Raw genomic sequence first — 17,586 nt, forward strand, 5'->3', positions numbered from 1 at the left:
ACCCATTTCAAACCCCGACCACATCCATGTCGACCACCCAATACCAACGCCTGCCCCGTTCCGACGACGAGGACAACGACAACGACAACACTCAAACCCAGTCGACAAGCCGCCCATCACCCCGTCGTTTGACAGATCCTCGCTTCAACCCGCCACCACCCTCAGCTTGGAAACGTGTCGCACTCATTGCATTCATCATCTTCCTCTTCTGGCTCTCCTACTCCCTCAGTTCCAAGAAGAACACCCAGCAGAAAGTCATCTACGCTTCTCGGTAGTGTCTAACCATCCTGCTTAGATTTGCGACAAGCCATTGATGACACGACACGTGCGACACAGATACTCGAAAGAGTTCAAGTACAGACCCGCAGCGAGCCCTATCATCACCGAACGGCTCAAAGACGGTCGTGTCAGATTGAGAGGAGCGTATCCGATGTCATGAAGATGGTCCGTTCCGGGTCCTGATTGTCGTGCGTATATGTTGGTTCGTGCATTTGATTGGCAAGTAAGTACCGTACGTCTTCGAAGATTGTAGAAATGCTTATATGTAGCAGGGCGACTTGTCGTGGAAAAGGTAGGGGACGGAATGGATTAGGAGCCGTGCATGGTGCATACACTCGTCGTCGATGTCTGTCGGAACTCTCATTTACTCATGCATTCACTTATACATATCTTATAATGGAGTGTTTTCAGCAAGCAACCTGATCGAATAGTTTTCGACGTAGAGAGTTTCGCCGTTGTGCCATGAGGATGCACCTGAGAGGTAGTACTTCGGTTTGACACCGCGATGTCCAGCATAATCATATCGTGGGGGCGTGTATGCGCCAAATGCTCGATTTTGGGGAGCTTGCTTTCGTGTGAAAAAATGGCATACAACAACTTGAAAGACCTGGTCAACCTGGATATCCGCAGTATCTTTGTCAATCACCACATTCTTTTTAGTTACTGATTGCGTACTGACCAAGGAACTAACCGTCGTCGTTCACCTTTCCCCTCCCGTTGTTGGAATAACAGCACCAGTACAATGTACCCCTCGCAGTCCCGGAATCATCCATAAACGTCGAGCTGATGTTCTTTGAAGTATATATCAGAACGAAGTCGAGAAGCTGACCGCAGAAGTATCCCTCTAGGCTACTGCCACGAATTCCTCCGGGGGAAGGCCTGCATCGTGCAACGTGTGCGTTGGTTTTGCCTTCTACATACGAGTCTGGAATTGTACGGAATATTGTCGTTGCGATCGATGCGTTCCCCCGTATATTGTGGGGAAGGACTGCGAGGTTTTGTCAAGTCTCCACGCATTCAATGATTAGGTTCGGGACCTTTGATCCAGTGGATCGAGTGTATGCGCCTTTGCTATTTACATCGGATGAGACATGTCTTCTGAACTGCGGTGAGTTTACAACCGATCGGGGCGTACTAGCCCGTACGAGCTGGTCTTTGACTCCGAGATGATCCAAAGGATACGTGAATTGAATTGTTTTTGCAAGCTATCGCTCACGATCACATTGAAACACTGGTCGCAAGCAGTGGAATGTGGCCTCCCTTCGTGGACCGTCAATGTTGAGGTGAGGGTTGCCCAGAATCGCGCATAGTAGGGATTTCATGCGATTTCATTTCTTTAGTTTGAGGTTTTAGCGCCGCCGGACCAACCTACGAGTCTATCAGGGCCGGGAAGTGTATCATTCGGGTGAAAACTGAGGCACATCCTGGACACTCTTACGCATGGAACTTGATAGCTTAATGTCTTATCCTGGTGGCCGCTATCAGCGTCTCCAAGATGTTGCTGGGCGGCAGGCGACGAGTTTTGCCGACTTGACGGCACTATCTTATGAACGTCTCCTCCCTGGACGAGACTCCTGCTTCTGTGGTTCCCCAACATCTTTTGCATCACTATAATTTGGAATTTCGACAGCTCGGCATTGCGCTGGCCGCATCCTGAGAAGATTCTTCAGTGATTCGGTGGCAAGCGGACGAAAATAAAATGCATGTCGTATATGCGTTCGCGATATTGACGCTTCGCGTGCACAAGAAATCCCGCGCGGTTGAACGGCCCTGTTGTGCCGTCCAATGGTGTGTACCATTTTATTTTAAGATTTCACCAGTGAGCACCATTGTTACCGACTGCTTCGGTCTGCGTGCTGCAATTAACACCTACGTCTGCAGGTAAACACGATGTATTTCAGGCAATACTCCCTCCAAGTTCAACTCCCGGTTTGTAGCGACCCTGAGTTTCCCGACTTCTCAATCAGGGCGTGCGTCGTAACAACTGCTGTCGGCATCCAAGAGAAGATCAAAACTAGTGTTCTCTTGTGAACCAGATCCTGTTCGACATCTCCCCTATAAATATGTGAGATGACCCTGCCACAGAGAAATGCCCATCCCTTCTGGGCTTGTTTACCATGTCGAACACGCTTCCGCCAGGTTTTGACGGAGAGGTCAAGGGAACCAGCCCCAAACTGCTCGACAACTCTCCTGAGCGAGATAGCAGTGCAGAAAGACAACTGAGGAGGAAAATTGATTCACGCCTCTTACCAGTGATAGTTTTCCTCGCCATAATGAGTTCCATAGATGTGAGTGGATATTCTTTTTTCTCATTCATTCAGTCCGACCACCTTACCTTTTTTGTGATTCATTCCAAAAGCGAATAGTGATCAGTTTCGCAAGGTTGGAAGGCTTGCAGTCGGATCTGCATTTGACGGGTAACTCCTTCGCGGATGGTGACACAGATAATGGCCACTCACGCGGTGTTAGACATTCAATACGACACGGTACTCGCAACTGCCTACGCTTTATATTGCCCGGCACTTGTTCCATCAAACATGGTAGATCATGTTCTCCTGAGTCTCGCTTATCGCAACGCTCACAATTTCGTTAGTTTTTACACCGTACTACGAGGTCAATATCAATAATTCCGTCCTGCACGTATCCATCTGTTAAGTGATTTGCTTAGGCCATCGCTGTACATTGGATGTTGTGCCATTCTGTGGGGAATCACAAGTGGTCTGACTGGGGTAATATGGGTTCTGCGCAGAGAGTCGGCCAAAACTGACTTTCCTTCTAGCTAACAAAGGACTACCACAGTATCCTTGCGTGTCGTGTACTTCTTGGTGTACCTGAGGTGAGCGATGCTCGCTACTACGAATCACCATTACAGCTTGGATTTGGAAATAGGCTGCATTTTATCCGGGTTGTTCGTATCTTCTATCGAGATGGTATACGCACAAGGTGCTTCATGTGTTCCGTGCGCCTATAAGTACCTCCTTCTCATGTTTTTCAGGAGCTTGGGTTACGGTCGGCGTTATTGCTCTCTGGTTCAATGATGGCAGCTTGCATTTGGTGGTGTAAGTTACCATTGTGACAGCAACGTCTACTTCTGCTTAGATACTATGAGTTATTGGCTGCCGCGGTTTTAGCGACCTTGCAAGACAAGTTCCACTTAGCTGCCTGGAGATGGTGAGTCCCCCTTGCCTTCGAAATGTTTAACGTGTATTTGATGAATACTCTCACTATTCAGGCTGTTCTTTATGGAGGGTACTGCGACTGTCGTTGTTGGAATTCTGTCGATGTAAGGTTTCTTTATCCTTCGTCGCGTTGAATTCTTCTGAGAATTGTTTTGCATAGGTGGCTGCTTCCTGACTACGTACGTTCCATCTCGAAGATAGTCTGTCCCGAATCAACCACTCATGATCATCAGCCCCACAATACTCGGTGGCTGAATGCCGAAGAGAGACGCCTTGCACAGCTTCGACTCGCCAAAGATGTCGGCGAAGCAGATATAGACTCGGAAGAGGCCAGGTGGGATTTTTCGACAATGTCTGTATCCTCATTGCTTATCGCCCTGCAAGCATTTTCGAGGGTCTGCGAATGGCCATGAAAGATACAAAGGCATATCTCTTTATGTTCTTGGCTTTCATCCTATCCTTGGCAGCGAGTTTCATAAATTTCTTCCCCACGTCAGTTCGATGGCAATCTCTTCTTGCGACCTCTGATTTATTTCAGGTTGACTGCCACCCTTGGTTACTCCACAACGATTACCCTTCTGATGTCTGCGTTAGTGCTGTTCTTTGTTTGTACCGTAATACAAAACATTCTAACTGTTTCGGTGACAGGCCCCCATGGGTCCTTCCTACAATACTCGGTACTGTCAACGCCTGGCATTCTGGTGAGTGAGCCCAAAGTAATGCGAAGCAATACCTTGCTTGATACGAACAGACCGCACTGGCGAACGTTTCTTTCACCTGGTGACATATTGGTGGATCGCCGTTATCGGATTTATCATATCACTATCGACTATGGCAACCGCTGCAAGATACTTCTCGCAGTATTTAATGACCCTACGCTTTAGCAGTATGTGTAGTCACTGGATCTGACTGCTGACACGAAGTTCACTCTTGCTCATCATAGGTGACATGCTGTTCATTGCATGGGTCGCCAATGCAATCCCTCGTCCGCCCGGTAAACGGAGTGTTGTGATTGCTCTCACGATTGGCGCCGGGAACGCCGGAATTCTGTAAGTGGATGGTCAGTGTATGGTCTACCTTTTTACCTCCGTAACAACTTCCTCAGCGTTGGTTCATATATCTGGAAAGAGAGCTGGAGCCCACAGTATCGCCCCTCGTTCCTGATATGCCTCATTTCCCTCTTAGCAGGAATAGCCATCACCTTCGGTAAGTAGAATAACTGGAAAGGCAATGCGTTGAGTTGACCTGGACGTCTGCTAGTTATTCGGATCATGCAAATACGGGAAAACAAGCGAATGGAACACCTGGAGGTGGACGAGTTGGAAAAGGATGCACGTGAACGCATCGAGAAAGCTGCAGAATTGGAGGGCATGACGTTTGATGATGCCTTCGAACGTAGGAAACGCTTGCCGACTATCTATTAGTCGCACGTACGCAATGTCTTGTAAGTTGTAGTTGTTGGATATTCAATTTGTTCGCGGACACTTTGGTAATCTTTATGATTAGTTGGTGTTAGTAACACCAGATGTTAGCTGGTGCCAGGTTCACACCCCGTGTCACTTTGCACAGTCGGCGGTCCTGAGGATGAGAATATTTCCGCCACGGCGGCGCCGAGGAGCAACAGCAAGGCATGTTCAAGCCTGTCCCATATCCCCGAGGCGCCGATATTCAAAGGAATCTCGGTGGTCGTTGTTGGTCGTCAAGCCCTCTCGCCCGTATGGTCACTGGAGAAACGCGTTTCAGCATTCCTGGGTGCGACCTTTCCTCCCGTGCGCTTTCGTTGGCAAGTTCCATTTCTCAAATCTTACCCACCCCATACCAAGGGTTGAAATGTTCCCGTACGTAGGGGCATTTGAACTTACTTCAGAACGCATCGTACAGAATGGGTAACGAGACGAGTAAGTAGTGGCCCAACCTCGTTCCTAGTCGCTGGTGAGCAGCAAAATATGGAGGGGCTGGCGTCATTTTTCACTGTACAACTTAATTCATGTGCCATAGAGACACAAGCACAAAGCCTGTTCCATGGCGACGTCACGCTGAGCCGGGCTTGATTGAGTCTTTGAAGTTGCAAAAGCGTGCGTCCCGGTTCATCTCTGTAAATGAGACTCTGAGTAGTATGTAAGTGCGCGGGCCGTGGGACTTCGTGCAGCTACCCCAAACGACGGTATTTTTCTGAGACCTGCGTCCAGGAATACCGGACCCCAAGGTGGCTACTTGGCGGGAGGTGACGAGTTTTACCGACTTTTCGATTTACGCATATAGCACCGACTTGTGAATGTCTCCTTCCTGGACGAGATCACTGCTTCTGTGGCTCCGCAGCTACGTCCTCCGCCTCCTTCGGCCCCGGCACAACCTTTGTATGACTGTAATACCGGATTCCAGCAACCCTGCATTCCGCTGGTCAGATTATTCAACGATTCGGTGATAGAAGGCCGAGAATCAATAAATGTCCTAGCTGCATTCGCAGTATTGGCGCTGCGTGCGTATAAGAAGTCAGGAACAGCTGAATGGCCCTGTTGCGCCGTCCAATGGTTTTAATCGCTTCGTTTAAGACCTCAACAATGAGTAACATTGTTGCTGATTACTCCAGTCCTCGCGTGCTGCAATGAATTACATATACAAAAGCCCTCCAGGGTGCTCCTGGACGCATTTGGGGAGAGCACGTGATGTAGTTATTTAGACCCCCTGGACACTCCTATAATGAGACCATCACCGCATTAGTGCAAGTACTCCTTCCACCGTCATCTCGGTGTGTAATAATTGATTGGTCACTGGGTTTCAGTGACATTTATCACAGCGGTCAAGTACTCAGAAATACTTCTGAACCTGCGCTCAATCCACCATCGTCCTCACTGAGTAATCGATTGGCTGCTGGATCACAGTGACATCGATCACTACCGCGCCATCTGTTGCAGTGGTTGTCCACTTGAGACAAGATGGTAGATTGTGAACGCTGTGAACGCGGTTCTCCCGCAGTCACTCGGCGTACTTGCAGCATATCCGCAACTCCCGCTCGCACAACATCTGCGAGGATTGTGATAAAGATTATGATTATTTGCACGAGAGCGACCTCATCCAACATTATCGCACGGAAAACGGTTATGCCTATTGCCACTGGTGTGACACGGTACTGAAGGGCCAACGTGGACTCGATGATCATAACAAAAGTTGTCACTACTGCTGCAGAGAATGTGGGCGCCGTTTTCGAACCGAGAATGGGCATAGACATGTGAGTATCTCATCTGCTATCATTCCTTAGTCACTGGTTGATTTTCCATCGTTGATAGCACTTGAGGTCCAAAGCCCACCGAAAAGCGGACATCCCCTGTCGCTGCGGTCGTTCTTTCATCTCTTCCGCTGCGTGGATTCTTCATTTTGAACGAGGCGTTTGCCCCATTATGCCAAATATTGACCGCTATCTGGTGAAGCAGCATGTACGTGAAATCGAGCGCTGTGGTCGCGGCCGTCGTCTCCTTGTAACGGAGTGTGTCAAGGACTTCTTTCCAAATATCTACTTGACCTGATGCATCGTTTTGGAAGCCACGATCACGAAGACAGAGTTTATCGATGCCCCGATCCTTCTTGTACAAGGCGATTCGACGCATTTGGCGCCCTATTCCAGCACATCGAAAGCGAGTCATGCAATGCTAGGAAGGATCAGGCTTTAAATTTGCTGGCTACAGTCGACAGAAGGATCCACGGTGCGTAGACCTCTTGAGCGGTCCCTTTATTGCTTTCCTCCATTTCTCCAATGCTTCGTGGATGGTGGCGGCGGAAACTATACCTGCCCACAAACTTGTATGTGTGTACATTAGGTGCCTGAATAACATGAATGCAATGCCCCCGCATCGTTCGCTGGACCATGATAATCAGTGCTTACGTGAAACGAGTGACTGGCGCGTCGGAGTCCAGGGTCGGGGGTGTAAAGCAGAGACGCGTCCGCATTACACGTCCTCAACGTAGACCACGGCGTCACCAGTCCTCAGATCTTCAGAAATGAGCTACTACGATCGCTGCGATCGTGATTTCCCCTCAGACCATGCTTACCGTCGACACATTCGCGACTCCCCGAGTCACAACCTCTGCGATGACTGTGGCACAGATTTCTCTTCTTGGCGGGGTCTCAAAGAACACTGGGTGCAGAGTCCTGACCACGACTACTGCCAATACTGCGACGAGCATTTTCCCGCCTGGTCTTATCTCATTGACCACTATCGCAACCATCATGGCTACTGCGAAACGCGTAATAGGATCTTCAAGAACGAAAACGGACTACATGAGCACAACAGGCAGAGTCACCAGGACCGCTACTGTGTTTCGTGCAGGCGTATCTTCCGATCTGAGAACAATCTCAACTCCGCAAGTTTTCTTTGTTCTGGTGAAGCTGTTGCTTGATTTTTGTTCCATAGCATTTGAATTCCAGCATTCACAAACCGAAGGACGTGAAGTGTCCCTTATGTGACATGGCTTTCGTGTCCAAGTCTGCTGTGATACTTCATCTCGAATCCGGTTCTTGTCAGTCCGGGGTTAACCGTCAGAAGGTGAACCAATACGTACGTCAGATGGACCGCAGCAACGTCATTACCAATCCGTCGCGTCTTCTCACCGGTGGTGATGACACCACCGTGGATTATATCGCATCTGAAAGGTCTTGGAATGGTCAAGCATACGAATGTGTGCTTTGCCACTCCCGTTTCGCGGCGTTGCTTGATCTTAATCGCCACTTGGCGAGCCCCCGTCACCAGGACAAGATCTATAAATGCCCTCTCGGCTCCTGCGGAATACACTTCTGCACTCTCAGTGCATTATGCCAGCACGTTGAGAGTGAGAGCTGTGGTATTATGAAGATCCAGGTTGTTAGGCACACGCTGGACAACATGTTGTCCGGTATTAGTCGCATCGGATATTACTGAAGCAGGTAACGCTCTGTCATCATCCACTCAACCCAAACTCGAACGTTTGCGCAGGTTAAGAATACCCTCGTCATGTTAATAAAGAAACCTAAGGAATCCCCCCTACTGTAAACTTCTAGTCTCTGTCTACAACGTGTATCAGTATAGCTCTGGAGATCGTAACATACGATAAATACTTACGTGGTTTGTCCGTGGTCATGCAATATATGGGCGTTTTCGATGTCAAACAAAATGAGTTGGGGATTGCCGTAGTTGTCGTATTTACCGTGATGTTCGGACGGTCGTCCTTCGCAGCGTCTTTCATCTTCTCGCTATTTCTTTGCAATGAAGTAGCCGCCAACACGGAAATTATCAACTTCATATCTGACCTACAGCGTTCCGTTGAACTCCCTCCTAGATTTACTAGTGATTCTACAGGTGATTCTATTGAGTGTGTGTGCCCAAGTCTCTGTAAGAGATTAGTACTGTGAGGGTGCGATATCGAATGGAAAAGTCTACGGGGCATGCGTTCATGTTGACTATGTGGGATGGTAGATGACATGACTGTTATTTATGAGTAGTTGTTTTGATGCTCAGAGAACGACATACGAGCAATCTTCAATGAGGTAGAGGATGGGGGGGCACACATAATGAGGTGGAGCCACAGACTTGTCCCCCGAGTGTCCAGACGGCGTCAACGATGCCCAAACAGTAGAATGTTGCTGTGGAGTCTGCGCCACGACGAGAAACTGTAGTGAAGTCGAGTGACACTCCCTCTCCGAGCAGTCTTTAGCTGTCAAAACACGCACAAGAGCAATGGACAAGTAGCTGTAGACTCGTGAACGCAGAGGGCATTGACACACCCCTGACAATGCAGACGATGAAGCAAAACCACTGTGAAATTCCGCAATAGATTTAATATCCTTCAACGTCAGGAAAGGGTACTGTTCCACCAACTCGCGTACTGAGTTTGTACAGCATACCAACAATGGTCCTCTGGCCTACACAGACTCGGCAGTAGATTCCTCGCGTATAGCAACACGGTCCAGCATATATTCTCGCCGAATGAATTCATAACTGATGGCAATGACATCGCTATACAAGTGGCACACGCCACTGTCCATGGTTGTCTGCACAACACTCCTTGACATGATGAATACAAACAAAATGCCAAAACCCCAATGCATCCACGTGACCGGACTTAACGGTCCGGTATGATTGTTGAGGACAAAGAGTTTGCAGACCTGGCCTGACAGCGTCCAGGAATATGTCTGCACATACAATGTATCCCAGGCAATACTCCCTCTGTGAAATTTGACCCCCGGCGTTTCCGTTTGTAGCAACATGTCTCGTGCTGGTGATAACCTTCCTTGGCATAATGAGCTCCATAGACGTGAGCGGATGGTTATCATTCATTCAGTCGGACCGTTTTACTTTCTTATTGGCCATTCATTTTAAAAGGGAATAGCGCTCACATTTGCAAGATTGAAGGGCTTGCAGTTGGATCTGCATTTGACGGGCTAATTCCTTCCCCGGATGGTGAAATGGACAATGGCCACTCACGAAGTGTTAGACGTTCAATACGACACGGTACTAGCAATCTCTTACGCTTCGTACTGCCCAGCACTTGTTCCATCAAACATGGTAGATCATGTTCTTCGAAGTTTCGCTCGTCGTAAGACTCACAATTCCGTCAGGTTTTACACCATATCACGAGGTCAGCACAGACAATTCGATTCTTTACGTATCCCTCTGTTAAGCAATTTGCTTAGGCCATCTCTTTACATTGGATGTTGTGCTGTTCTGTGGGGAATCATAAGCGGTCTGACTGCGGTAACATAGATTCTGCGGAGCGACTCGGCCAAAACTGACTTTTCTTCTAGCTAACAAAAGACTTCGGCAGTATCGTTGCGTGTCGCGTGCTTCTTGGTCTACCGAAAGTGAGTGATGTCGACTGTTAATGGGACAAGTCACCATTACAACTTGGAAATAGGCTGCATTTTATCCGGGTTGTTCGTATCTCCTATCGAGATGGTACACACGCAAGGTGCCTCATGTGTTCCGTGCGACTACAAACACCCCATTCTCATATTTTGCGGGAACTTGGGTTACGGTCGGCACTATTGCTGGCTGGTGGAATGATAGCGCTTGCGTTTGGTGGTGTAAGTCACCACTGTGACAGTAACATATACTCGTACTGAGATGCTATTAGTTCTTGGCTGCTGCAGTTTTAGCGACCATGGAAGACAAGTTCAACATAGCTGCCTGGAGATGGTGAGTCACACTTACCTTGATGATCTCCAATGTTCCTTCGACGAATACTCTCCTTATTCAGGCTGTTCTTTATAGAGAGTCTTGTCACTATCACTGTTGGAATTCTCTCAATGTAAGGTTTCTTTATCCTGTTTGGTGTCGAATCTTTTCGAGGATTATTATGCGTAGGTGGCTGCTTCCCGACTACGTAAGTTCCATCTCCAAGATAGTCCGTCCCGAATCAAGCACTCATGATCACTAGCCGCACAATACTCGGTGGCTGAATCTCAAAGAGAGACGCCTTGCACAGCTTCGGCTCGCCAAAGATGTCGGCGAAGCGGATATGGACTCGGAAGGGGCCAGGTGGGATTTATCGTCAATGAATACATTACCATCGCTTACCGCTCTGCAAGCACTTTCGAGGGTCTCCGAATGGCCGTAAAAGATGTGAAGGCTTGTCTCTTTATGTTCTTAGCTTTCCTCCTGTCCCTGGCAGCGAGTTTCACCAATTTCTTCTCCACGTCAGTTCACTGGCAATCTCTTCATGCGACCTCTGATTTATTTCAGGCTGACTGCCACTCTCGGTTACTCCACAACGGTTCCCTCCTGATATCTGCGTTAGTGCTGTTCTTTTTTACTACCATAATATAAAGCGTCCTGACTGTTTCGGTGACAGGCCCCCGTGGGTCCTTCCCGCAATAGTCGGTGTTGCCAATGCCTGGCATTCCGGCGAGTAAGTTCAAAGTAATGCTAAGCAGCGCCTTGCTTGACATAAACAGACCGCACTGGCAAACGCTTCTTCCACCTGGTCATATATTGGTGGATCACGATTGTTGGATTTATCATATCACTATCGACAATGGCAACTGCTGCAAGATACTTCTCGCAATACTTGATGACACTACGCTTTGGTGGTATAGGTGGTCACTGGACTGATATTGACGTGTAGTTGACTCCTGCTCGTCCTAGGTGATATGGTGTTCATTGCATGGGTCGCCAATGCAATCCCCGTCCGCCCGGTAAACGCAGTGTCGTGATTGCTCTTACGATTGGCGTTGGGAACGTCGGAACTCTGTAAGTGAGTAGGCAGTGTTTTTGCTTCTATGATAACTTCCTTCCCTTAGTGTTGGTTCGTGTATTTGGAAAGAGAGTTGGGGTCCACAGTATCACCCGTCGTTTCTGATATGCCTCGTTTCCCTCTTGGTATCAGTGGTCATCGCCTTCCGTAAGTAAAATGACTGGGAAAGCAGTGCGTTGAGTTGATATGCACGTTTGTCAGTTATTCGGACCATCCAAATACGGGAAAACAAACGAATAGAACACCTGGAGATAGATGACTTGAAAAAGGATGAACGTGAACGTATCGAGAAAGCGGCGGAATTGGAAGGTATGACGTTTGTTGACGCGTTCAGACGCCAGAAGCGGTTGCCGGGTGTTTATTAGTCGGACGCACGTAGCGTCCTGCAAGTTGTTGTAGTTGTTGTATATTCAGCGAGTTGAGAAGCTTCGCTACGAATACCTCGGTATTTTTTTTTCAGTCAGCTCATGTTCGTAACACTAGAAGATTGCCAATGCCAGAATCATACCCCGTGTCGGCCTGGACTCCGCACGATTGATAATCATAAGGATGAGCATATTTCCGCTATACAAAGCCGAGAGAGCACGAGAAATACACATTAAACCCGTCTCACAACCCCGAGGCGCCGATATCCAAAGGGATCTTGGTGGCGGTTACTGGTCACCAAGCCTTCTCGCCCTACGATAGAGCGGTTCTCTGCAAGCCGGCAAGTGAGGTGATATGTGTAGGGTAGCAGAATGATCGTAACTTTACTGTGTTCCATATCTCAATCCTACTTGCTCAGTACCAAGAGGAGTAATAGAACATACCTCACAGAAAGGGAGTTGCCGACTGTCTATTAACAATCGACCGTACATAGCGCTTTGTAAGTCATAAGTCCCCGGGGCCTCTGCGACCGTTCGGGGAAAGTTCCCACGCTCGCCGGATGGGCTCGGAAGCTTCGCCACGAACTCTTCGATATTTCTTCACGATTAGTTCATCTTAGTAACATTAGATTTCCGTCGCAGTTAGAATCGCACCATGTATTAGTCCAGACTCTGTACAATTGATTGATCCTGAGGATGAGCATATTGCAGCCGTGGTGGGGTCCATGGAGCCCGAGGAAGATACATTAGAATACCAAATGCCGAGGTCGCAGAAGCGCCTAGCACTCCCGAGTGCAACTTTTCCTCCCGTGTCCTCACATATACCCACAATTCCAGTGAATCTCTTGCGAGCTGGCAAGTCAGAGGAAATGCGCCACGAACAGCGGGTATCCATAGTGGTCATGTTCCTATACATAGGGGCATTTGAAAACGCTTTTTTTTTTTGGCAGGCGTATACTTATAGCTGTACGCGTGCATTTGGAGACGCGGACTTTCGAACGTAACAAATGCTACCGATAGTAAATCACCAGCAAAATACCTATCAAGTGGTTCGTGTTAGTAACACCAGATGTCAGTTGGTGCCAGAATCACACCCTGTGTCACTTTGTAGTCGACGGTCCCGAGGATGAGCGTATTTCCGCCATGGCGAAGCCGAGGAGCAAGAGGAAGACATGTTAAGCCTGTCCCACGTCCCCGAGGCGCCGATGTTCAAAGGAATCTCGGCGGTCGTTGTTGGTCGTCAAGCCTTCTCGCCGTCGTGGTCGCTGAAGCAGAAACGCGTTGCAGCGCTCCTGGGTGCGACTTTTCCTCCCGCGTCCTTTCATTGGCAAGTTCCATTTCTCAATTTTTACCTACTCTTTTCCAAGGGTTGTGGTGTTCCCATACGTAGAGGCGTTTGAACTTACCTCAGAACGCATCGCACGGAATGAGTAGCAAGACGAGTAAGTAGTGACCTAACTTCTCGGAACATTCAAACCAGTAATAACACAGATGTTCTTAGTCGCTGGTGAGGAATTCGTGCAGTAAAATATGGAGGGGCTGGCGTCATTTCTCACTGTCCAACTTAATTCATTTGCCATCGAAACACAAGCACCAAGCCTGTTCCGTGCTGAACCGGGCTTGACTGGCTCTTCGGAGTTGCAAAGCACGGCCCCCGGTTCATCTCTGTACACAAGACTCTGAACTGTATGTATAGCAGCGTGAACCCCATCGTGATTAACGGTCCCACCCACAACACACATACCGTGATTGCCAACGACCCCACCTTCGCCAATAATTCACGTGCACACCCAGGTGCGCGGGCCGTGAGACTCCTGTGGCTACTTCGGAGCCGTGCTATCTCAAACGACACAAGATTTTCCGAAACCTGGACCATGAGTGCGTCCAGGAACAGTGTCTCCAAGGTGGCTGCTTGGCGGATGCGACGAGTTTTGCCGACTTTTCGATCTACGCGTATAGCGCCATCTTTTGAACCTGTCCTCCCTGGAAGAGACTCCCGCTTCTGTGGTTTCCCCGCCACGATCTTTAGGGTTCTTCGCCTCCTTCGCCCTCGGCACAACCAGTGCATGACTACAATCTGCAACTCCAGCAGCCCTGCATTTCACTGGCCGGATTCTTCAACGATTCGGTGACAGAAGGCCGAGAATAGAGAGATATCGTATCTGCGTTCGCGACGTCAACGCTTCGAGCGTGTAAGAAGTCGGGCGCGGCTGAACGGCCCCGCTGTATCATCCAATAGGACCTCACCAGTGAGTAACATTGTTGCCGGCGACTTCACTCCTCGCGCGCTGCAATGAATCACATGTATGTCTGCAGATACGGTGTATCTCAGGCACTACTCCTATGAAATTCGACCCCCGGTATTTTCGTTTGCAGCGAGCCTGGGTTTCCTGACTTCTCGATCAGAGTGTGCGGGCGTCGTGATGGCTACAATCGGCACCCAGTAGAACATCAGAACTAGTATTCTCTCGTGGTTTGGACCCTTTCATCAACTCCCTTATAAATATGAGATGACCCCGTCCCAGAGAAATGCCCATCGCTTCTGGGTTTGTTGCTTACCATGTCGAACACGCCTCCACCTGCTTTTGACGGAGAGCTCAAGGGAGCCTATCCCAAGGAGCTCGACGACTCTCCTAAGCGAGATAACGGCGCCGAAAGACAACTGAAGTGGAAGCTCGATTCACGTCTCATTCCAGTGATAGTTTTCCTCGCCATGATGAGTTCCGTTGATGTGAGCGGATGTTCTCTTTTCTCATTCAGCCTGTCTGTCTGTCTTACTTTTTTGTTGTTGTTGTTGTTTACTCCAAAAGCGAATAGTGATCAGTTTCGCAAGGTTGGAAGGTTTGAAATCGGATCTGCATTTGACGGGTAACTCTTTCCGAGGTGACGACACGGGTAGTGGCCACTCACGCGGTGTTAGACATTCAATACGACACCGCACTCGCAGCTGCTTATGCATTGCACTGCCTGGTACTTGTTCCATCAAACATGGTAGAGCATGTTCTCCCGAGTCTCGCTTGTCGTAACGCTCACGATTTCGTTAGTTTTTACACCATACCACGAGGTCGATATCGATAGTTCTATCCTGCACGTATCCCTCTATTAAGAAATTTGCTTAGGCCGTCATTGTACATTGGGTGTTGTGCTGTCCTGTGGGGAATCATCAGTGGTCTGACTGGGGTAAGATGGATTCTGCAGAAAGACTCAGCTAAGACTGACCTTCCTTCCAGCTAACAAAGGACTACGGCAGTATCCTCGCGTGTCGTGTACTTCTTGGTGTACCTGATGTGAGCGATGCCCGCTATTACAAATCACTATTACAAGTTGGAAATAGGCTGGATTTTATCCGGGTTGTTCGTATCTCCTGTCGAGATGGTACACGCGCAAGGTGCCTCACATGTTCCATGCAACTATAAGTACCTCCTTATGTTTTGCAGGAACTTGGATTACGGTTGGCGTTATTGCTTACTGGTGGAATGATGGCACATGCATTTGGTGGCGTAAGTCACCATTGTAACAACAGCATCCAATTGTGCTGAGATGCTATGAGCTGTTGGCTGCTGCAATTTTAGCGATCTTGAAAGACAAGTTCCACATAGCTGCCTGGAGATGGTGAGTCTCCCTTACCTTGGAAATCTTCAATGTTTATTTGATGAATATCATCTCTATTCAGGCTGTTCTTTATGGAGGGTGCTGTAACTGCCGTTGTTGGAATTCTGTCGATGTAAGTTTTCTTTATCCTTCGTCGCGTTGAATTCTTCTGAGAATTGTTTTGCGTAGGTGGCTGCTTCCCGACTATGTAGGTTCCATCTCTGGGATAGTCCGTCCCAAATCGAGCACTGATGGTCATCAGCCCCACAATACTCGGTGGCTGAATGCCGAAGAGAGACGCCTTACACAGCTTCGACTTGCCAAAGATGTCGGCGAAGCAGATATGGACTCGGAAGAAGCTAGGTAGGATCTATCGTCAATACATATGTTACCATCGCTTACCGTTCTGCAAGCATTTTCGAGGGTCTCCGAATGGCCATGAAAGATGCAAAGACTTATCTCTTTATGCTCTTGGCATTCTTCCTATTCCTCTCAGGGAGTTTCACTAATTTCTTCCCCACGTCAGTTCAATGGCTACTCTTCTTGCGACCTCTGACCTATTTCAGGTTGACTGCCACCCTTGGTTACTCCACAAATGTTACCCTCCTGATGTCTGCGTTAGTGCTGTTCTTTCTTTCTTTTACCGTAATACAGATTATCCTGACTGTTTCGGTGACAGACCCCCGTGGGTCCTTCCCGCAATAGTTGGTGTTATTAATGCCTGGCATTCCGGTCAGTAAACCTAAAGTAATGCCAAGCGGTACCTTGCCTGACATGAACAGACCGCACTGGCGAACGGTTCTTCCACTTGGTCACATATTGGTGGATCACCATTGTCGGATTTATCATATCACTATCCACAATGGCAACCGGTGCAAGATACTTCTCGCAATACTTGATGGCCCTACGCTCTGGTGGTATGTATGGTCACTGGACTGATATTGACAGGGAGCTGACTCCTGCTTGTGCTAGGTGATATGGTATTCATTGCGTGGGTCGCCAATGCAATCCCTCGTCCGCCCAGTAAACGCAGTGTCGTCATTGCTCTCACGATTACCGCTGGGAACGCCGGAACTATGTAAGTGAACAGTCAGCGCATGGTTTACCTTATTACCTCCGTGACAATTTCCCTCCCTCAGAGCTGGTTCGTATATCTGGAAGGAGAGTTGGGGCCCACAGTATCACCCCTCGTTCCTGATATGCCTAATCTCCCTCTTGGCAGTAATAGCCGTCGCCTTCGGTAAGTAGAATATCTGGAAAGGCAGTGCGTTGAGTTGATATGCACGTCTGCCAGTTATTCGGACCATCCAAATACGGGAAAACAAACGAATGGAACACCTGGAAATAGATGACTTGGAAAAGGATGAACGTGAACGTATCGAAAAAGCGGCGGAATTGGAAGGTATGACGTTTGTTGACGCGTTCAGACGCCGGAAGCAGTTGCCGGGTATTTATTAGTCGGATCTACGAAGCGTCCTCTAAATTGTTGCAGCTGTTGAATACGAGTTCAGAAGCTTCGCCACGAATACTCGGTATTTTTTTTTTCGGTCAGTTTATGAGTTTATGTTTGCAACACTAGAAGACTGTCATTATATCCTGTGTCAGTCTGGACTCTGCGCAGTTGATGATCCTAAGGGTGAGCATATTTCCGCCATAGCGAAGCCGAGAGACCACGAGGAAGACGCATTGAACCTTCTCATAACCCCGGAACACCGATATTCAAAGGAATCTTGGCGGTGGTTGCTGGTGGCTAAGCCTTCTCGCCTTACGATAGAAATGTTCCCTGCAAGCTGGCAAGTGAGGGGAAATTCGTAGGATAGCGGAATGATCCTAACTTCACTATGCATCAGGAGGCCAGGGAATGGTGGAATCACGGTGGCAGTCAGTCAGTGACAGGTTTGAACCATCTATTCGCCTACTGATGTGGTCCATTTCTCAACCCTACTTGT

General features: G+C 48.6%; 8 protein-coding genes across 8 annotated transcripts; 7 read left to right on the forward strand and 1 right to left on the reverse strand.

Moving 5' to 3' along the window:
• The first annotated feature begins 8 nt into the window (after positions 1–8).
• Positions 9–823, forward strand: F5J12DRAFT_856367 (uncharacterized protein). The gene is made up of 3 exons (XM_051746705.1): positions 9–271; positions 337–502; positions 552–823. The coding sequence occupies exons 1-2, from the start codon at positions 27–29 to the stop codon at positions 437–439; spliced, it is 348 nt and encodes a 115-aa protein (XP_051596201.1). The 5' UTR covers positions 9–26; the 3' UTR covers positions 440–502; positions 552–823.
• A 1,573-nt stretch (positions 824–2,396) lies between these two features.
• Positions 2,397–4,882, forward strand: F5J12DRAFT_726206 (major facilitator superfamily domain-containing protein; the record flags this gene model as incomplete). Its single annotated transcript, XM_051741706.1, has 17 exons — positions 2,397–2,567; positions 2,639–2,696; positions 2,749–2,819; positions 2,873–2,892; positions 2,948–3,008; positions 3,059–3,115; positions 3,169–3,288; positions 3,389–3,450; positions 3,512–3,562; positions 3,619–3,637; positions 3,692–3,792; positions 3,843–3,950; positions 3,997–4,067; positions 4,210–4,350; positions 4,402–4,507; positions 4,564–4,664; positions 4,719–4,882. The coding sequence occupies 17 exons, from the start codon at positions 2,397–2,399 to the stop codon at positions 4,880–4,882; spliced, it is 1,482 nt and encodes a 493-aa protein (XP_051596202.1).
• A 1,283-nt stretch (positions 4,883–6,165) lies between these two features.
• On the forward strand, positions 6,166–7,316 carry F5J12DRAFT_856388 (uncharacterized protein). Its single transcript, XM_051746706.1, has 5 exons — positions 6,166–6,207; positions 6,264–6,433; positions 6,454–6,687; positions 6,746–6,942; positions 6,999–7,316. The coding sequence occupies exons 2-5, from the start codon at positions 6,395–6,397 to the stop codon at positions 7,165–7,167; spliced, it is 639 nt and encodes a 212-aa protein (XP_051596203.1). The 5' UTR covers positions 6,166–6,207; positions 6,264–6,394; the 3' UTR covers positions 7,168–7,316.
• Positions 7,317–7,405: 89 nt separating this feature from the next.
• F5J12DRAFT_856392 (uncharacterized protein) lies at positions 7,406–8,685 on the forward strand. The gene is made up of 2 exons (XM_051746707.1): positions 7,406–7,817; positions 7,868–8,685. Exons 1-2 carry the CDS (start codon positions 7,455–7,457, stop codon positions 8,369–8,371), a joined length of 867 nt encoding a protein of 288 aa, XP_051596204.1. The 5' UTR covers positions 7,406–7,454; the 3' UTR covers positions 8,372–8,685.
• A 911-nt stretch (positions 8,686–9,596) lies between these two features.
• Positions 9,597–11,635, forward strand: F5J12DRAFT_856403 (major facilitator superfamily domain-containing protein). The gene is made up of 12 exons (XM_051746708.1): positions 9,597–9,994; positions 10,073–10,183; positions 10,234–10,290; positions 10,344–10,397; positions 10,563–10,624; positions 10,686–10,736; positions 10,793–10,811; positions 10,866–10,966; positions 11,017–11,124; positions 11,171–11,201; positions 11,257–11,530; positions 11,573–11,635. The coding sequence occupies exons 1-11, from the start codon at positions 9,887–9,889 to the stop codon at positions 11,338–11,340; spliced, it is 786 nt and encodes a 261-aa protein (XP_051596205.1). The 5' UTR covers positions 9,597–9,886; the 3' UTR covers positions 11,341–11,530; positions 11,573–11,635.
• On the forward strand, positions 11,405–12,232 carry F5J12DRAFT_408249 (uncharacterized protein). Its single transcript, XM_051739275.1, has 4 exons — positions 11,405–11,517; positions 11,573–11,677; positions 11,728–11,828; positions 11,883–12,232. The coding sequence occupies exons 2-4, from the start codon at positions 11,592–11,594 to the stop codon at positions 12,044–12,046; spliced, it is 351 nt and encodes a 116-aa protein (XP_051596206.1). The 5' UTR covers positions 11,405–11,517; positions 11,573–11,591; the 3' UTR covers positions 12,047–12,232.
• A 1,296-nt stretch (positions 12,233–13,528) lies between these two features.
• Positions 13,529–14,288, reverse strand: F5J12DRAFT_408333 (uncharacterized protein). Its single transcript, XM_051739276.1, has one exon. The coding sequence runs from the start codon at positions 14,112–14,114 to the stop codon at positions 13,611–13,613; it is 504 nt and encodes a 167-aa protein (XP_051596207.1). The 5' UTR covers positions 14,115–14,288; the 3' UTR covers positions 13,529–13,610.
• Positions 14,289–14,606: 318 nt separating this feature from the next.
• Positions 14,607–17,095, forward strand: F5J12DRAFT_726273 (major facilitator superfamily domain-containing protein; the record flags this gene model as incomplete). Its single annotated transcript, XM_051741710.1, has 18 exons — positions 14,607–14,777; positions 14,857–14,914; positions 14,967–15,037; positions 15,125–15,226; positions 15,277–15,333; positions 15,381–15,434; positions 15,484–15,546; positions 15,597–15,658; positions 15,720–15,770; positions 15,827–15,845; positions 15,900–16,000; positions 16,051–16,158; positions 16,204–16,254; positions 16,317–16,369; positions 16,420–16,554; positions 16,610–16,715; positions 16,777–16,877; positions 16,932–17,095. The coding sequence occupies 18 exons, from the start codon at positions 14,607–14,609 to the stop codon at positions 17,093–17,095; spliced, it is 1,527 nt and encodes a 508-aa protein (XP_051596208.1).
• Positions 17,096–17,586: the final 491 nt, after the last annotated feature.

This window comes from Pisolithus orientalis (genome assembly GCF_024613125.1).
Source record: "Pisolithus orientalis strain OTSU chromosome Unknown F5J12scaffold_41, whole genome shotgun sequence".
Lineage (NCBI taxonomy): Eukaryota > Fungi > Basidiomycota > Agaricomycetes > Boletales > Pisolithaceae > Pisolithus > Pisolithus orientalis.